The 15,940-nt window shown below is 38.8% G+C and overlaps 1 protein-coding gene across 4 annotated transcripts in view; it reads left to right on the top strand.

The window, feature by feature from the left end:
* The window catches only part of MET (MET proto-oncogene, receptor tyrosine kinase), a 149,016-nt gene extending 133,748 nt beyond the window's left edge, over nucleotides 1-15,268 (top strand). For 3 of the 4 annotated variants that reach the window (XM_081148012.1, XM_081148014.1, XM_081148013.1), the window contains 5 exons: nucleotides 727-908; nucleotides 4,666-4,775; nucleotides 5,977-6,142; nucleotides 12,845-12,981; nucleotides 13,089-15,268. In XM_081148012.1, the coding sequence (XP_081004138.1) occupies nucleotides 727-908; nucleotides 4,666-4,775; nucleotides 5,977-6,142; nucleotides 12,845-12,981; nucleotides 13,089-13,299 (806 nt within the window). In that variant the 3' untranslated portion in view covers nucleotides 13,300-15,268. The remainder of the gene's footprint in view (nucleotides 1-726; nucleotides 909-4,665; nucleotides 4,776-5,976; nucleotides 6,143-12,844; nucleotides 12,982-13,088) is intronic. The other variant, XR_013999589.1, reaches the window with a different exon arrangement.
* The last annotated feature ends 672 nt before the right edge of the window (nucleotides 15,269-15,940 follow it).

The raw sequence follows: 15,940 nt of genomic DNA, 5'->3' as shown, positions 1-15,940 counted from the left end.
AGAAATCTTTCCCTGTTCCTGTTGTGCACTGATCTCTTGGACTTCCTGGTTTCAGAATGCATTGCATTTGTAAAAGAATATCATCACTCTCACTGATATTAGTCAAATTAATAAGTTAAAGGTTGTTAACTTCATTATGCTGACTAGTGTCAAGCCCTCAGGATCTCTATCTGGAAATGATTAAAAATCAAAAAAAGTCTATTTAGATATATGGCAATGATTGGTCTTCAAATCCTCTCAGTCCAGGGATTAGAAAACTATGGCTAGCCGCCTGTTTTCCAAAATAAAGTTTATTGAGACTCAGATACTTATTGTCTATGGCTGCTTTTGCACTACAATGGCAGAGTTGAATATTTTAAACCATATGACCCACGAAGCCAAAAAATATTTACTATCTGGTTCTACAAAAAAGTTGTCAACCATAGCCCTAAACAATCACTTTAGAAATGAACTGGCCTACTTTCCTCTCCTTTTCCTGTATGAGACAAACTGATTGCTAGCTAGACTCTAACTTACAAAAATGAGTGTAGGTGATGACTTGAAGGCACAGTGCAGGGCAAGCGACATCATTCACTCAGATGTATTGTAAAAAAAGACTCCGAGGATGAGGCACCAGGACAAGATGGAATCCTATGGTTTTATTTGCCATTGCTCTTCTTATCTGAACATGACAAAGTATTCATTGTTCTGTAATGAAATCAATGTCTTCACCACTGGATTTCTCAGGAATCACTGACATAGGAGAAGTTTCCCAATTTCTGACTGAGGGGATCATCATGAAAGACTTTAGTCATCCCAATGTTCTCTCACTCTTGGGAATCTGCCTTCGAAGTGAGGGGTCTCCACTGGTGGTCCTACCATACATGAAACATGGAGATCTTCGAAATTTCATTAGAAATGAGACTCATGTAAGTATATTACCAAGCATACTAACCTGTAAACTAGCTGTAAGCCAGCCAACCTTCCAAAATGTGCCTGTTTTGAACCTTTTAAGAAGCTTTTTAGCAAAAGAAGCACATGTAAAATGTTAGCACCATTCAAATGTACAAAAGCTGCTTCAATCCACTGGTACCTGAAAATTCTCTATCCTGGTGGGAACATAGTGATACCTAGAAGGGTTTCCCCTGGTGCAATGATTCTTAACTTCCCTGCAAACAGCCTTGCTCTACCATCCCCCTGATAGGTACATTTTGTCATCTTTGAGGGCCTACTATGAGCCAGAAACAGCACAGCACAGGAGACATAGAGAAATAATTAGCCTCAGTCTACATGGAGTGTTAGCTCTAGAAGGAAGGCCATTGAAGAATTAATTACAAATGAGTCCCTTGTTATTCTTCAAACTTGCCAACTACTCTCCTACCTCTAGACCTTAGCACTTGCTGTTTCCTCTGCCTGAACCCCCTTCCCCAAAATATCCACATATCTCAACTTCAGCCTTTTGCCCTGATATCACCTTCAAAATGAGGCTTTCCTGACCTGTCTAAAATTGCAAGTGACCCACCCAACCCCCTCCCCCCACCGTCAATCTATCTCCTCTCCCCCCTGTTTTATTTTTCTCCATCATGTTTATCGTCTTCTTACACACTAGGCCTGAGTGGTCTAATACTGTGACCGTGAGCCACATGTGAAATATGGCTAGTCTGAATTGAGATTTGCTACAGGTATAAATACATTCCAGGTTTTAAATATTTAGTATAAAAAAGGTAAAATATTAATAATTATTTATGTTAATTACATGTAGAAATAATATTTTGGATATGTTGGTTGAAAAATATATTGTGAAAATTAATTTCAGCTGTTTCTTTTTACTTTTTTAATGTGACTTTTAGAAAACTTTAAATTATATTTTTGACTTGCATTAGATTTCTGTTGTGCTATGCTAGACAATAAATTAATAAACAGCTATATATGTATATATATATGGATGTGTGTAAACACACACAGAAATACACATATCCCATTAAAATGCAGACTCATGAGGGTGGGGATTTTTGTGTATATGTTCTCTGCTGTAGCTCTGACACCTAAAGTGGTGTTTGGCCCGTAGACTCTCAGTAAACATTTGTTGAATGAATGAGCTCAGAGTTACAAAAGAGGTTCTTAGGCTCCTTAGTGACATTTTTTGTTGTTGTTGTTGTTAATCCTCACCTGAGGCTATTTTTTTCTATTGCTTTTCAGAGACAGTGGAAGGTAGGGTGGGGGGAGAAATATCAATGTGATAGAGACACATCAACTGCTTGCTTCCCACACACTCCCTGACCTGGGGCAGGGAGTGAACCCACAACCCAGGTATGTGCCCTTGGCCAGGAATCAAACCCACAACCCTTCAGTACGCAACCAACACTCTAACCACTGAGGCACACCAGCCAGGGCTCTTAGTGACATTTATGATAGAAACTAACGAGTAAACAAGTGATGGCCAGATCAGAAACAGAGAACCTAAAGGGTGAGCAAGTAATGGCCAGATCAGAACCAGAGAGGAGAGAGGAAGGAGTCCCCAGAACTGAAAACACAGATGGCATCTGCCTCCTTAGCTCCTGTGTCCAAGGTCCTTTGGGAGTTAATTGAGTAGCTTTACTCTTGATAAAAAAAAATTTTTTTTAACTTCATAAACATAGGGGTCTGTTTCTCAGAGGAAATATGCTCTAGGTTGGATGATAAAGTAATTTTTTTATTTTCTGCAAAAAGAATAAAATACTTCCTGGCAATGAATGTATGCAGATAGGGTAACTTTACGTTATAAAGCACAAAGCTACCCTGACAGATCCCACGTTTCCACTTTAACTCTTGTCATTATCCTGATAAGTCATCTGGCTGGATATGCTATCTTCTCTAGCATATTATGCCCCAGGGTTAAAGCATGATAGAGATTTCTTATTATATAGTACTATGTCCTTTTATAACCTAAGGAGTCCATACCAATGACAACTACTAACAAAGGTTTGTCTTAAAGAGAAACTCAAGGAACTGGCCTCTCTACATGCTGTGTGTATTAAGTAGGGCTGCAACCCTTCTTGCAAGGCCCCCACCATCTGCCTCTTGGGTTCCCAAACTCCCCAGCAGCTGCTAAGAAAGAGATACCCTGTTCTTGATGGCCAGGCACCAGTAGGGCTGCAAGCCACAGTGACATCTATGTGATTTCAGTTATAGTTCCTAAAGTTAATAAAGAGATTCCCACTGTCCATCCAGTTTTCTGGATGGAGTTCCAAGAGAATGAGATTTCATGTTCTCTGTGTGGGTCCAGGCCACTGGAGTTGTGAGCTGGTGCTTCAGCACATGTAGGAGGGGTTCTGATGTGATTGATTTTGCTACATGTGGGCTTTGGAGCCTAAAAGATTTAATTTAAAATCCTAATTCCACCACTTACCATCTGAGTGGTTTGGGGTGATTTATTTATTTCATGTATTTCTGGTGCTCTAACTTCTGGGGCCTTGATGACCCTGCAGGGACTCAGGACTAGCAAATTCCCAAAGATGGTGAACAATTCACCTTCAAAGAGCATGCAAACCAGCCAATTCAGAGAGAGCCCAAACCCCAACCACCTCCTTTAAAGGGCTCTCACTGCTCTAGGTCACTATCTCTCTGCCCTAATCAACTAAAGGCCAGGTACCACACAACTGGGGACAGCATTTATACACAAAAACCCGCCTGCAGAAATTATTCAAGCTAGTCAATTCTAAACCTCCCTACCCTGCCTTGCCCATTTCTTCCCACAGAAACCACAATAAAGCCTCACTGTCTCCTGACCAATCCCAGTGCTTTCCTGTGTGGATTTGCATGGCAGGGCATGCCCCCTCCTCTTGGGGATTATAACAAACTATCTTTTCAGTGGTGATTGTCTCCCATCCGTTGGCTTCACCATACCTGAATAATAATAAAAACCTACATTTTAAAACATCTCCAGCCCAGCTGGGTGTGGCTCAGTGGTTGAGCGTCGACCTAGGATCCAGGAGATCGCAGTTGGATTCCCAGTCAGGGCACATGCAGGGGTTGTGGGCTCTATCCCCAGTCAGGGGCCTGCAGGAGGAAGCCGATCAATGACTACTCTCATCATTGATGTTTCTGTCTCTCTCCCTCTCCCTTCCTCTCTCTGAAATCAATAAAGATATAGTTTTTAAAAAATTTAAATAAAAATTGTATTGGTGGTGGTTGTTTTAAAAAAAAGAAACAAAAAAAACACCTCCAGTTCCACATCTGAAAAATGGAGCTCCTATAACCAACCTGCCTTACAGAAGTGTATGAGGATTAGTCAAAATTTATAAACCATCTAGCCTGGTGCTTTGCAAACAGTAGATACTTAATTAATGATTGCTGTTATCAAGAGGGCATGCTCAGCCAGTGTTGCTCAGTGGCTGATCTTCAACCCATGAACCAAGAGGTCACCAGTTCGATTCGGGGTCAGACCACATGCCCAGGTGGCAGACTTGATCTCCAGTAGGAGATGTGCAGGAGGCAGCCAATCAATGTTTCTTTCTCATTGATGTCTCTTCTCTCTCCCTCCCTCTCTCTAAAATCAATAAAAACATATTTTAAAAATTAAAAAAACACACACAGGGCATAAGTTATCATTTGAAAAAAGATTTTTATAAACATTTCAGAATTCTGAGATCATAGCTAGAACAGTAGATGCTTAGTTTATGAGTTTCCATTTCTCTTTGGTTGCAGAACCCAACTGTAAAAGATCTTATTGGCTTTGGTCTTCAAGTAGCCAAAGGCATGAAGTATCTTGCAAGCAAAAAGTTTGTCCACAGAGACTTGGCTGCAAGAAACTGTATGTAAGTATAAGAATCTCTGTGTCCACAGTCCAAATTAAGTGATATGGAGGTATCTACTTCCACTGTTTAAGAATAGTGAGGAAACTTTATCTTCTTATGCAAAAGTCTTTTATTTTCATTACAGTTTTAAATCCATATGTAAGCACTTGAGATGTAGGTGGGGCTTTCTGTCTATATCAAATGGAGAATTTAATAGGGATGCTCTGGAGGGTCTTAACAGCTGTTCTATGCTTTTGCCTTTTTTTTCCTTCCCAAAAGTAGACCTCAGTGTTGTGGTTTCACACTGCATTAGTGTTGGGAGGTAGAATTTGATTTTCAGCCTTTTACAGTGAAAAGAACAGGGCTGATAACACAAATATCAACATATTGTCACTTCCCAAGAGTGGATTTGAAGTCAGCCTGCAGAAGCCCTACCAAAAATGGTATTTGGGAATGAATATACAAAGAACTTTATTTGTGTCTGACTGCCTGGGCTGTATAATACAACAGTCAACAGTTTGTAATTGATTCAGTGCTTTGCCTTGCATAGCGCTGATTCATGACTTACAGTATGAGTGAATAAGAGAGCTGTGCTATTAATTTCCTACCTTGGTTTTGGTCAGTGTAACAATATAAAAGCTCACTTAAACAAAGGGATACACAGCCTCAGAGAACGGAAATTGATTTTGTTGAAACTTGCTGTTTTTCTTAGATGCTATACTATGTGTCCTGTTCCTCTATTACCTCAGTGGTTTAATATATAAATTTTATGTACTATCCTAGCCCATTTGAGAATGAAAAAGTGAGATAACAGTGCCCTGTCATGTCTCTCCTATAAGACTAAGTATTGGTAATAAGTTGACAAGTGATTATTGGCGATTACTTTGGTTACTCAGTTGGCATACTTGATTTAGCAACCAAGGAAATCTGGAAGGGGGCTCAATTTTACTACTTCTTTAGATCCAAAACAAAATGAATTTTCTTATGTCACATCACTCATGATCTCTTTCCTTGGTCTATTGAATTTGCAATGTAAATGTCAAGCATTTTTATTCAAGAATTCCATTGTAATATAGTGTTAGTCAATTGAGGATAGAAGAAGCCTTCCTGCAGAGTTATGGATTTATGGATTTCAAATACAGAAGTCACTTGTTCTGTAGATATTCAGCATCACTGTAAATTTTTCTGTTTTAGCCATGAATAATATTTGCCCTTTCTGTAGGCTGGATGAAAAATACACTGTCAAGGTTGCTGATTTTGGTCTTGCCAGAGACATGTATGATAAAGAATACTACAGTGTACACAACAAAACAGGTGCAAAACTGCCAGTGAAGTGGATGGCTTTAGAAAGTCTACAGACGCAGAAGTTTACCACCAAGTCAGATGTGGTAACGTATTATTGATCACCCCTGACCTTCTCCTCTTTTACTTTCATACTCAAATTTTTTTAGTAGTTTTATGGCTACTTAAGTTTTAAAAAATTAATGATGTTTTCAACATCATTAATTTCAGTTTTTTTCATAAGTAAAAGTGCTTGATTATCTGACAGGTACTCATAGTGTTATCGGTGGAAGTGGGAGATCCCCTTCCCCACTGGGTGCTCCCAATCGGTACTTAAGATATCTCAAGAAAAATAATTTTCTGAGACTCACATGTGAGTCTGAGTGATTTTTATTTGTGTGGAATTATATCTCTCAGTTTCCAAATTCCCATTTCCCTTAATCCAGTCCTGGAAAAGGTACAACTGGGAATTCAGGAGAACTCAAAGCAAAGCCAGTGCCCAGAGTTTCCCTTCTGTGGTGGAACTGGGTCCAGTTTAGCATCAGGTTAGTTGTAGTCCATTAGTCCATTGTGTGTGGTGTCCATATGGCCATGTGGACAGATGCAGGAGCGTGAGAGCCCTGAAAGCGAGGAGTCAAGCACAACACACCAAGACACAAGAGAGAGAACTCCTTTGTTTAGGAATTTAAGTATCTCAGATCTTCCCATGCTTGCAGTGGCCATGCCTACTTGGCCAAAGGCCTGTTCCCAGGTATGACTAACAGGCAAATTACCTTCCCTATGTCACCCAGACTGTATTGGGCATGCGTCTCTTTGGGCTTCCCTTTGTTCCTTTCCAGTTAATTAATAAACAGGTTCATTACAATGGTATCAACAGTATGTTTTTTAAAAATTCATTTATTCAAAAACATTTTGATTGGAAGGGCACCATGCTAGATCCTTAGGAAGCCCAGAGCTGAACCAGGTGTGAACCATGTCCTCTGGGAGCTTAAGCTCAGCAGGAAAGAGAAGGATGTCTATAAAAAACTCACACAAAGTAGAGTCGGATTAGCCCGGCCACTCATATCTCAAGAATTCATGGCAGCAAGATTCTACCTTGAGAGATCTGGAAGCAATAACTGAGGCAGGTCTAGCAGTGAAGTCATTATCCCTGCACCTAGCTAGAAACATGTTCTCTTTTATCTGCAAAGGTCATCCTCCTGTCACAGAACAAGCTTCAAAAGGCATGCACCTGAGTACTGACACTCACCTGGAGAGCCACACTGCCCTTCCACCTGGAGGAAAGGACAGTGCTTGAAATTGTTACAGAACAGAAAGAGTTCATCCACCTGGCACTACCAGAGCCAAACACTAAACCCTGAGAATTGCAGTGGAGAAATACTTGGCAACTTTATTATGAATGGTGCCATCCAGGAGAATGGGAAGCTAATGCTCAAAAGTCTGAATTCCCTGATGGCATGTAGGTTACAGATTACATAGGGAAAAATCACAAGACACTGAGGGTTAGGTGTTGAGAGTCATGCTGGAAGCTGATTGGTTAAAGGTGAGGTAACAGTAATAAATCATTTTTTTAAGCTCTTGAGGACAGTTCTGAAGTCTGTTCCAGTGTCCCTCTGTCTGGTTTCATGGGAAAGTAGCCAGGGGATTATTCTATCTTAGGGCTTAGGAACTGAAATATAACTTAGGTCAAGATGTTATCTTCAGCCTGCCAGAGGTCCAGACCTTATGATCATTAGTTAGGTCCATGCTATTGTCTTCTGCTGCCTCAGAGGTTGCTGATTATCCAGGCGAAAGGCTAGGTATATGAGGGGTATGGAAAGAAAGAGAGAAATATTTCTAGAGCTAAGATTTAAAGCTAAATTTAATCAAATAAAGGACCCTCGGTTTCAAAATGGGCCTTAAAGGCTATGTAATGGGCAAAGAAATAAGCAATGCCAATACAGGTGAGGCAAAGAGGCAGGAAAGTATACACATCTTTAAAGTTCTATGGAAACAGTAAGCATTGGAAGACCGGAAAAAATGGAGGGCACAAAGTAGAATTATGAGAATAAATTAAGAAAACTATCTTGGAAAGCAAGCTAGGGAGTCTGGACCATACAACTGTATGGCTACCACCAGCACCACAACCAAGATATAGAGAAGTTTTGTCATTCCAGAAAAATTCTGTGTGCCCCTTCGTGGTCAGCCCCTAGTACCTGGAAACCATTGGTCTGTTTTCTGTCTCTATAGTTTTACCTTTTCTAGGTATGTCATCTAAATGGAATCATACAGTAAAAAACTTTGAGTCTGTCTCCTTTCACTTCGCATAATGCACTTAAGAGTCATCCATATTTTGTCAGTAGTATCAATGTATCAGTAGTTCATTTATTTTTTTATTGTAGTAAAAAACTCAACATAAAATTGACCACCTTTAAGTGTAGGGTACAGTAATGTTAACTATATGCACATTGTTGTGCAACAGATCTCTAGAACTTCATCTTGTAAAACTGAAATTTTATATCCTCTGAACAACTTCCCATTTTCCCCTACCCCCAGCCTCTTGGCAACCACCATTCTACTTTCTGTTTCTGAGTTTGACTACTTTAGGTACCATATGTAAGTAGAATCATATATTATTTATCTTTTTGTGATTGGCTTATTTCACTTAGTATTACCTTAATGTTCATCCATGTTGTAGCGTATGACAGGATTTTCTTCTTTTTAAGGCTAAATAATATTCCAGTGTATGAATGTACCACATTTTATGTGTCCATCTGTCAGTGTTGGCTATTGGAATAATGTTGCTATGAATATGGGGGTGCAAATATCTCTTCAAGATTCTTTTCAATTATTTTGGTTATATACCGAGAAATGGGATTGCTCGATCATATAGTAGATCTATTTTTAATGTTTTAAGGGCCCTTCGTACTGTTTTTCATAGAGTAATTCACTCCTTTTTATTTCTGAGTAGTATTGCATTGTACAGAAGTACCACATTTTGTTTATATATTTACCATCTGAAGGACAGTTGGGTTCTTTCCAGTTTTAGGCAATTATATACAATTATAACTGCCTTAACATTTGTTAAAGGTTTTTGTGTGAACATAATTTTTATTTCTTTTGGGTAAATATCTAGAAGTAGGATTGTAACACTTATCTTACTGGGTTGTAAGATAAGTGTTATATTTAGCTTTATGAGAAACTGCCACCTGTTTTTCCATACAGGCTGTATCATTTATGTTCCTACCAGTAATGTATAAGTTTCAGTTCAACATTCTTACCAGCACTTGTCATTGTCAGTTTTGGGGGTTTCAGCCATTCGAATAGGTTGTAGTAGTGTCTCATTTTCTTTTTCACTGTGTTTGCCTAATGACTAATGATGTTGTGCTTGTTTGCCATTTTTATAACGCCATTAGTGAAGTGCCTACTCAAAGCTTTTGCCCATTTTTTAAAGTTTTAGAATTTATTTTCTGGGTTATTTTTTATTGTTGAATTATTGAGGTCTGTATGTATTTTTCTCGCATGTGGCTTTCCTTTTCATTATTTTACTGGAATGGAAGTTTATAATTTTATTGAAAATTTATCAATTTACCCATTTTTTAAATCATGGTTTTTAATAAATTGTGTTGCATCTCAATTTACCTGCTCTTGAATGGTCAAATTTGGCTGTCATCATTCCTTGCTTACCTCAGCAGTGACCCTTTCTATCATTTTTTGTAGTTTAGAACAATATCTCACATCTAACAACTGCTTTTTTACCGTTTTAATAAAGTTGGGCAAAGATTCTTCAGATGAGTTCACTTCTGGTGCTCAGATGTTCGGAATGGCTTGACTGTTCACACAGTAAGTGTGAATGGTAGAGCTTTCCTGTCTTGAAACTGAAACTGACTTGTTTCCATCATTCCTAATACACACACATTCTCACCTCCCTCTCTCTCTGTCTCCCCTCTCCCCCTTCTTCTCTCATGGTCAGCATCCTGCTCCTTCTTCACTGCCCCTCCCCCCATTGTCCTGCCAGTCCAAAGCTGTTAAAGGGAAAGGCTTTTCCTGGAAACTGCTGCCCTCTCACTTCTCCCGTCCCATAAGTCCTCCAACTTTCCTCTGAATCCAAAGTATTGCTCAGAAATTTACCCAGCTCTGCCTCCTTTTATATGATTTTGCCTCCAGACAAACCTATAGCTTAGGCTATTGATTAAGGAGACTTTATCACAGACAAGTAGTAAGCCTCTCAGAACTTTGGTTTCCTCCTTCTTAAACATCTATAACCCTGGCCAGTGTGGCTCAGTGGCTAAGTGTCATCCCATGAACCAAGAGGTCTCAGGGTGGGTTTCCAGTCAGGGCACATGCCCAAGTTGTGGGATCGATTCTCAGTAGGGGATGTGCAGGAGGCCACAGATCAATGCTTTACTGTCACATTGATGTTTCTCCCTCTCCTTCTTTCCTCTCTCTCTAAAATCAATAATAAAAACATTTTTCTAAAAAAAAGCATTTATAAAACATTACATTACAGGTTTATAACAGGGTTATTACAAGGATAAGATAATCATTTTTTAAAGGACATGATACCCATGCCCAGCTTATTATATAACACATACCATCTCTCACTACCCTAATTTGGAAGTTCATAGGCTTCCATGTTCCAGTATGCAGTAGAATCCCTCACCTCTTCTTGTTCAGAAAACACCTAACTGGTTTCGAACTTATAAATCGGCTCCTCCTATTTGTCTAAAGCATAGTGTTTTTGTTTTTGTTTTGTTTTTGTTATTTGTTTTTTAAATATATCTTTATTGATTTCAGAGAGAGGAAAGGAGAGGGGGAGAGAAAGAGATAGAAACATCAATGATGAGAGAGTCATTGATCAAGCCCACAACCCAGGCATGTGCCCTGACCGGGAATCAAACCCCGATCGCCTGGATCCCAGGTCGACGCTCAACCGCTGAGCAACGCCCGGCTGGGCCTAAAGCATAGTGTTTAGAAGATGAAATCTCCTGGAGCTCAACTTCAGTCATGTACCATCAATTTCACTTTTACCATTCAAAAACCCCACAGCATGGTCCCCTTTCAACCTTATCTGTCCCTCATCCCTTCACCTAGTCCACACACCGAGCAGTGACTATTGTACTTATAGTTCAATAAAAACACCTGTACTCTCACCTCTTGGCCCACTCCTTCTATCTCTGCCCTCACATTACATGTACCTGTAAAACAAATTCTCCCTTGTTTTTAAGACCCACTTTACTGTCACTTTCTTCTTGAAGCGTCTCTCAGTACCCACTATTATCTCTCTAACTTTCCACATTTGTAACTCTTTTCTGTTATTGCTCTTTTGTTATATTTTATTGTTCTACATGACAGTTAAATTGCATAATATTCTTAACCCTGTTTAATCAGCTTTGGAGCTTATCCGGTAACTTGTACGCCATCAAGAGTCAGTAGATATGTGTTAAATTGATTCAGATTTTAATGCAAATTTTGGAACTTGAAGGTTAAAACAATGAAGTTGTCAGAAATGACTCATAAGATTTGCAGGCATTGAAAACTTTGATTTTAAAAGGCTGCAGAAGACAGCAAAGTTATCTAGTTCCCACCTGAGAAGGAGTTTATTTTCTCTGTTTGGATCAAGGCTGTCAGTGGCCTTTAAGGGCTCTTGCTCTTGGGCAAAAGGAAAGAGCCATTAATGGAGATTTGTGTCAGCAGTTACAGTATCTGCCTAGTTTCTTCCTTTTGCCACAGTGTTCAAAGACATGCTCTATTCTCCTTCCTGCTGAATATTATGAACACTTGCTTCTCAGTGTTATGTTCTCCTACTCCACCTGTCCAGTCTATATCCTCCTTCTCCTCCAAGATTCCTTTTTTCTCATCTCTCCACATATGCCTCTTAGTCTGTGAGTGCACAGGAAGTGTTGCTAAGCAGCAACTGATTTCCTAGGTCTTCTGCTCAGAGGTGACCTGCACATGCTGACTTACTCTCATTGTGTCATTCTCACCTTGGCACATGTCCAGGAGAAGGTAAATGTATGTATGACCTGACGTATTATTCCAAGTATAGTGCTTTAAATGAAGAAATTGTATATTTGGTCAAATTCAGCAGACCAAGCAAGATCCAAGAGCCAAGAACTTTTAGATGTTCATCCCACCATGAATTAAGACTTGTTGGAGAATTTTAGCAAGTCACTTAACCTCTCCATGCGTGTCCCTGCAATCTTCCTATAAAGTACTGATACAGCTATTTTATATTAACCTCCTCTTTTAACATTTCAAGTTACAGATATTTTATTAAAATTAGTTTTCAGTAGAGAGCCTTGTTGCCTAGCAGTTTTATTCTGACTTTTAATGTGGACTTTTACTTATACTGACTTAGATCTTCTCTTTTAACATTAACTTTTAGATATGGTTACAATCTTGATTATTTACATTCATTTGGAAACCCCACAAATTTAAATTTTGGAAGGCTTGTCTTCTTTTACTAATAATCTAAAATTGTAGTGAAGCTATTGAAAGAGAAGGATAGAAACCTGTTAATGCTTTGCCTCTGCAGGAGAGAATTAGAAACCCTACTCTGTGAACTACAGATGAAATTTTAATCATGTGGACTTCAGATGTTCTTTTTGAAAACTTTACGTTTACTTGTAATCTAAACTTTATCCAATTCTGGTTTAAACAAATCATAAAATATATAGCTTACTAATTGCCTTTAAGGAAATTTTTGCCCCAAACAGCAAGTGTATTAAATATGCTAAGCCAAGTTTAGTTATTAAGACCTACTGATCGCTCTTATATTTGTGCAGTCATACTTCTCACCTGGATTCTCCCTTCCATTGTTTGACTAGTGGTCCTTTGGCGTGCTCCTCTGGGAACTGATGACAAGAGGAGCACCACCTTATCCTGACGTCAACACCTTTGATATAACAGTTTATTTGTTGCAAGGCAGAAGGCTCTTACAGCCTGAATACTGCCCAGATCCCTTGTAAGTAGGAATTCCAAAAGAATCTTCTGCAGCTCTTATAATATTTACCTTTACAGAAAAGCTTGTCTTCAAAGTGTCTCAACAGCATTTCTTCCTTTCTGAAACAGGTATGAAGTGATGCTAAAATGCTGGCATCCCAAAGCCGAACTGCGCCCATCCTTTTCTGAACTGGTCTCCAAGATATCAGCAATATTCTCTACTTTCATTGGGGAACACTATGTCCATGTGAATGCTACTTATGTGAATATCAAATGTGTTTCTCCATACCCTTCTCTGTTGTCATCACAAGACAAAGTTGATGGCGAGGGGGACACATGATGGATGGATACGCCATCAGCCGCCTTCTGATAAACATCTTAGAACTATCCAAACAACAGTCCACATCATGACCAATATTTTTTCACTGCCTGGCCAATTGAAAGGCCACCAGATATATCCTGCTTTTGCCAAAATTGCACTATTATAGGACCTTATATTGTTATTTTAAATGACTGGATTCTAAGGAATTTGTCATCTGACAAAGCATCAGAGCCAGAAACTTGGTCCCATAGGCCAATGACCAGTGGCAACCCTGCAGCTTTGATGACGCTCCTGTCACATTCGGTCCAGAACCTGAATTCTGGGTTGAAATTTTAAAAATCAGCATCCTACCCAATTTCATATGGGGAACTAAGGCAATGAGTTTTGAGGCCTCCTTGATCACAGAAAATTCAGAAGTGGTAATGTCCAGGCAGCCCTGGGACCAGACCACTCATTTAGAATTGAAGTGTCTCAAAGAGCTTTCATGTGTTATATAGTCATTAACATATTTTATTACTGATGTTGTCATTTGCCTACTAGGCAAACATTCCTTTCTAAATTTTTGCATACACATTCCTTTTATTGGAGAAATATCCATAGGCAATGCAGTTAACGTTTCAAATCAGCAGGACACAAAATGTGTTTAATAGGACACAAAATGTGTTTAAACATATTGTACATAGATGACATTAAGAATTTTCATAAAATAGTTTAGTCATAATGAAATATTTGTCATTTAAAAATCAACTGTTTGAAAATAATACTGCTCTGATCTAATGAATGTGGACATTTAGATGTTTTGTCTCTATTTTTTTTAAATGCTGACTGAAAATAAAACAAGTACTTTGTGATGATAAGTGTTTTTCAAGGTAACTTAGCATGTTTTTAAAGCAAAATACATCTGACTAAAAACTTATTGGTTCCAATCTGGCTCATATGTAGGTCAAAGAAATGATCGATGGACTGGAAATATTAGCCTCATTTTCAAGTGGCAGCTTCCTATCTCACAAACACATAGAGAAAATAAAACTTTTGGGAAGTCCAGTTTTTGCATTAGGACATGTTCTGTGTTAAGCAAAAAATGTTTTAGGAAAAAAAAAGGCAATTGAAAGTTCTGTATATTTCACCTGGATGAACAGTTACTCTTGGTAGGACTTTTGTGATGTTTTTGTTTTGTGAGATTTTTGTGCTTACTACTGTATAGTGCATATGGCACAGGATACTTTAACTGGACTTCTCTGTATAAACATTTAAAATATTCTATTTTTATAAAAATGTTTATTTTTAATGATATAAGAAAACTTTCGTTAGGCCACAAAAATACTGCACTGTGAACATTTCAGAAAAGGTATGTCAGGCTTGGATTAATAATGGCTTGGTTTAAAATGGCTGTAAACAATGATAAGGAAATGTGCTGATTGCCAGTACACCCCACCCTCATTACATCATTACAGCAAGCTATAAAGAGGGTGTGTTACACTGAAATCCAATAGTAGAGTTGGGCTGTTGTTGCAAGAGAGTGATTACAACCAAAAGCTCTTTGACAATTGTGGAACTTACCACAAAACACAAGGAATTGTAGTGCAAAGATACTTCATTTCAAATATTACTATTTTAGAAGTGTAAAGAGTAATATTAATTCACAGGGTATTGTGAATCTGCTTTGTAGAAAGAAATATCTCTACCAATGTCAAGAGAATGAATGCATCAAAAACAGAAAGAACTTGTGGAAACAACCCATCAAACAAGTCTGCACACCTTATATGCTTGAGAAAGATGTAATGTGAAAATCGTGTTTGCTATTTATAAACGTGTCCTTAGGTTAATGTGTCTGGACAGATTGTGAGAGTAAGTGATTCTTCTAAGAATTAAATACTTGTCACTGCCTATACCTGCAGTTGAGCTGAATGGTACTTCTTATGTTAACAGTTATTGTTCTGATAAATCATACAATTAAAAATAAAGTGATGTATCATCTTGTAAACTGAGAGTTGGTTATTGCTAGTCATGCTTGATTACCCATCATTTACATTATGGCAGGAAGCCTACAAGTGATTTCACCTGCCTGCATCAAGATCCTCCATATATGAGATCCTTAAGTTAATGTGTGGACAGCTAAAAAGAATTTGCATCTCTGAATCTCAGGAAGTCTCTTTCTAAGGGTGCTTTGCCAAATTACCTACATTTCTCTGACAAGTTTTGAACTGCTAGAGCACCTGGCCCCACTTTAACATGATGCTCTTCTCCAGCAGGGTGCATTTTTGGACCAGAAGATATGACAATGGAGCTGCAAACCCATAGTTGACACAGAGACACCTAGTTGGCTAGTTGGGAGAGAAGGGCCTTCTTATCCACTACATGGGAACCCACCGTTCAGGAGCCCCTGGTTACTAGAAAACTACCTCTGCGAATATTCTTGTAATGGTAAGGGAAGTCAAAGGTGATGTTTCACTCATCTAAGAATCATGTAGCACTTTGGAGCAATATGATTTTTAAAAAATCTTTAAAGGCCCAAGTTTAAACCTGTGCCTGCAAAATACAGTGGAGGCTGATTCTTTACTGAGAGAGAAGTCAACCCTTGAACACAGCCACTCTCCCTCCCAGCAAAGAGATGTGTTTTCATAGGAAGGTCAATCTGACTCCATGCTCCTGGAGGACA

The sequence above is a fragment of the Miniopterus schreibersii genome, assembly GCF_964146895.1.
Source record: "Miniopterus schreibersii genome assembly, chromosome: 9".
In the NCBI taxonomy this organism is placed as follows: Eukaryota; Metazoa; Chordata; class Mammalia; order Chiroptera; family Miniopteridae; genus Miniopterus; species Miniopterus schreibersii.
The sequence above is the reverse complement of the archived record's forward strand: the minus strand, read 5'-3'. Positions and strand labels throughout refer to the sequence as shown.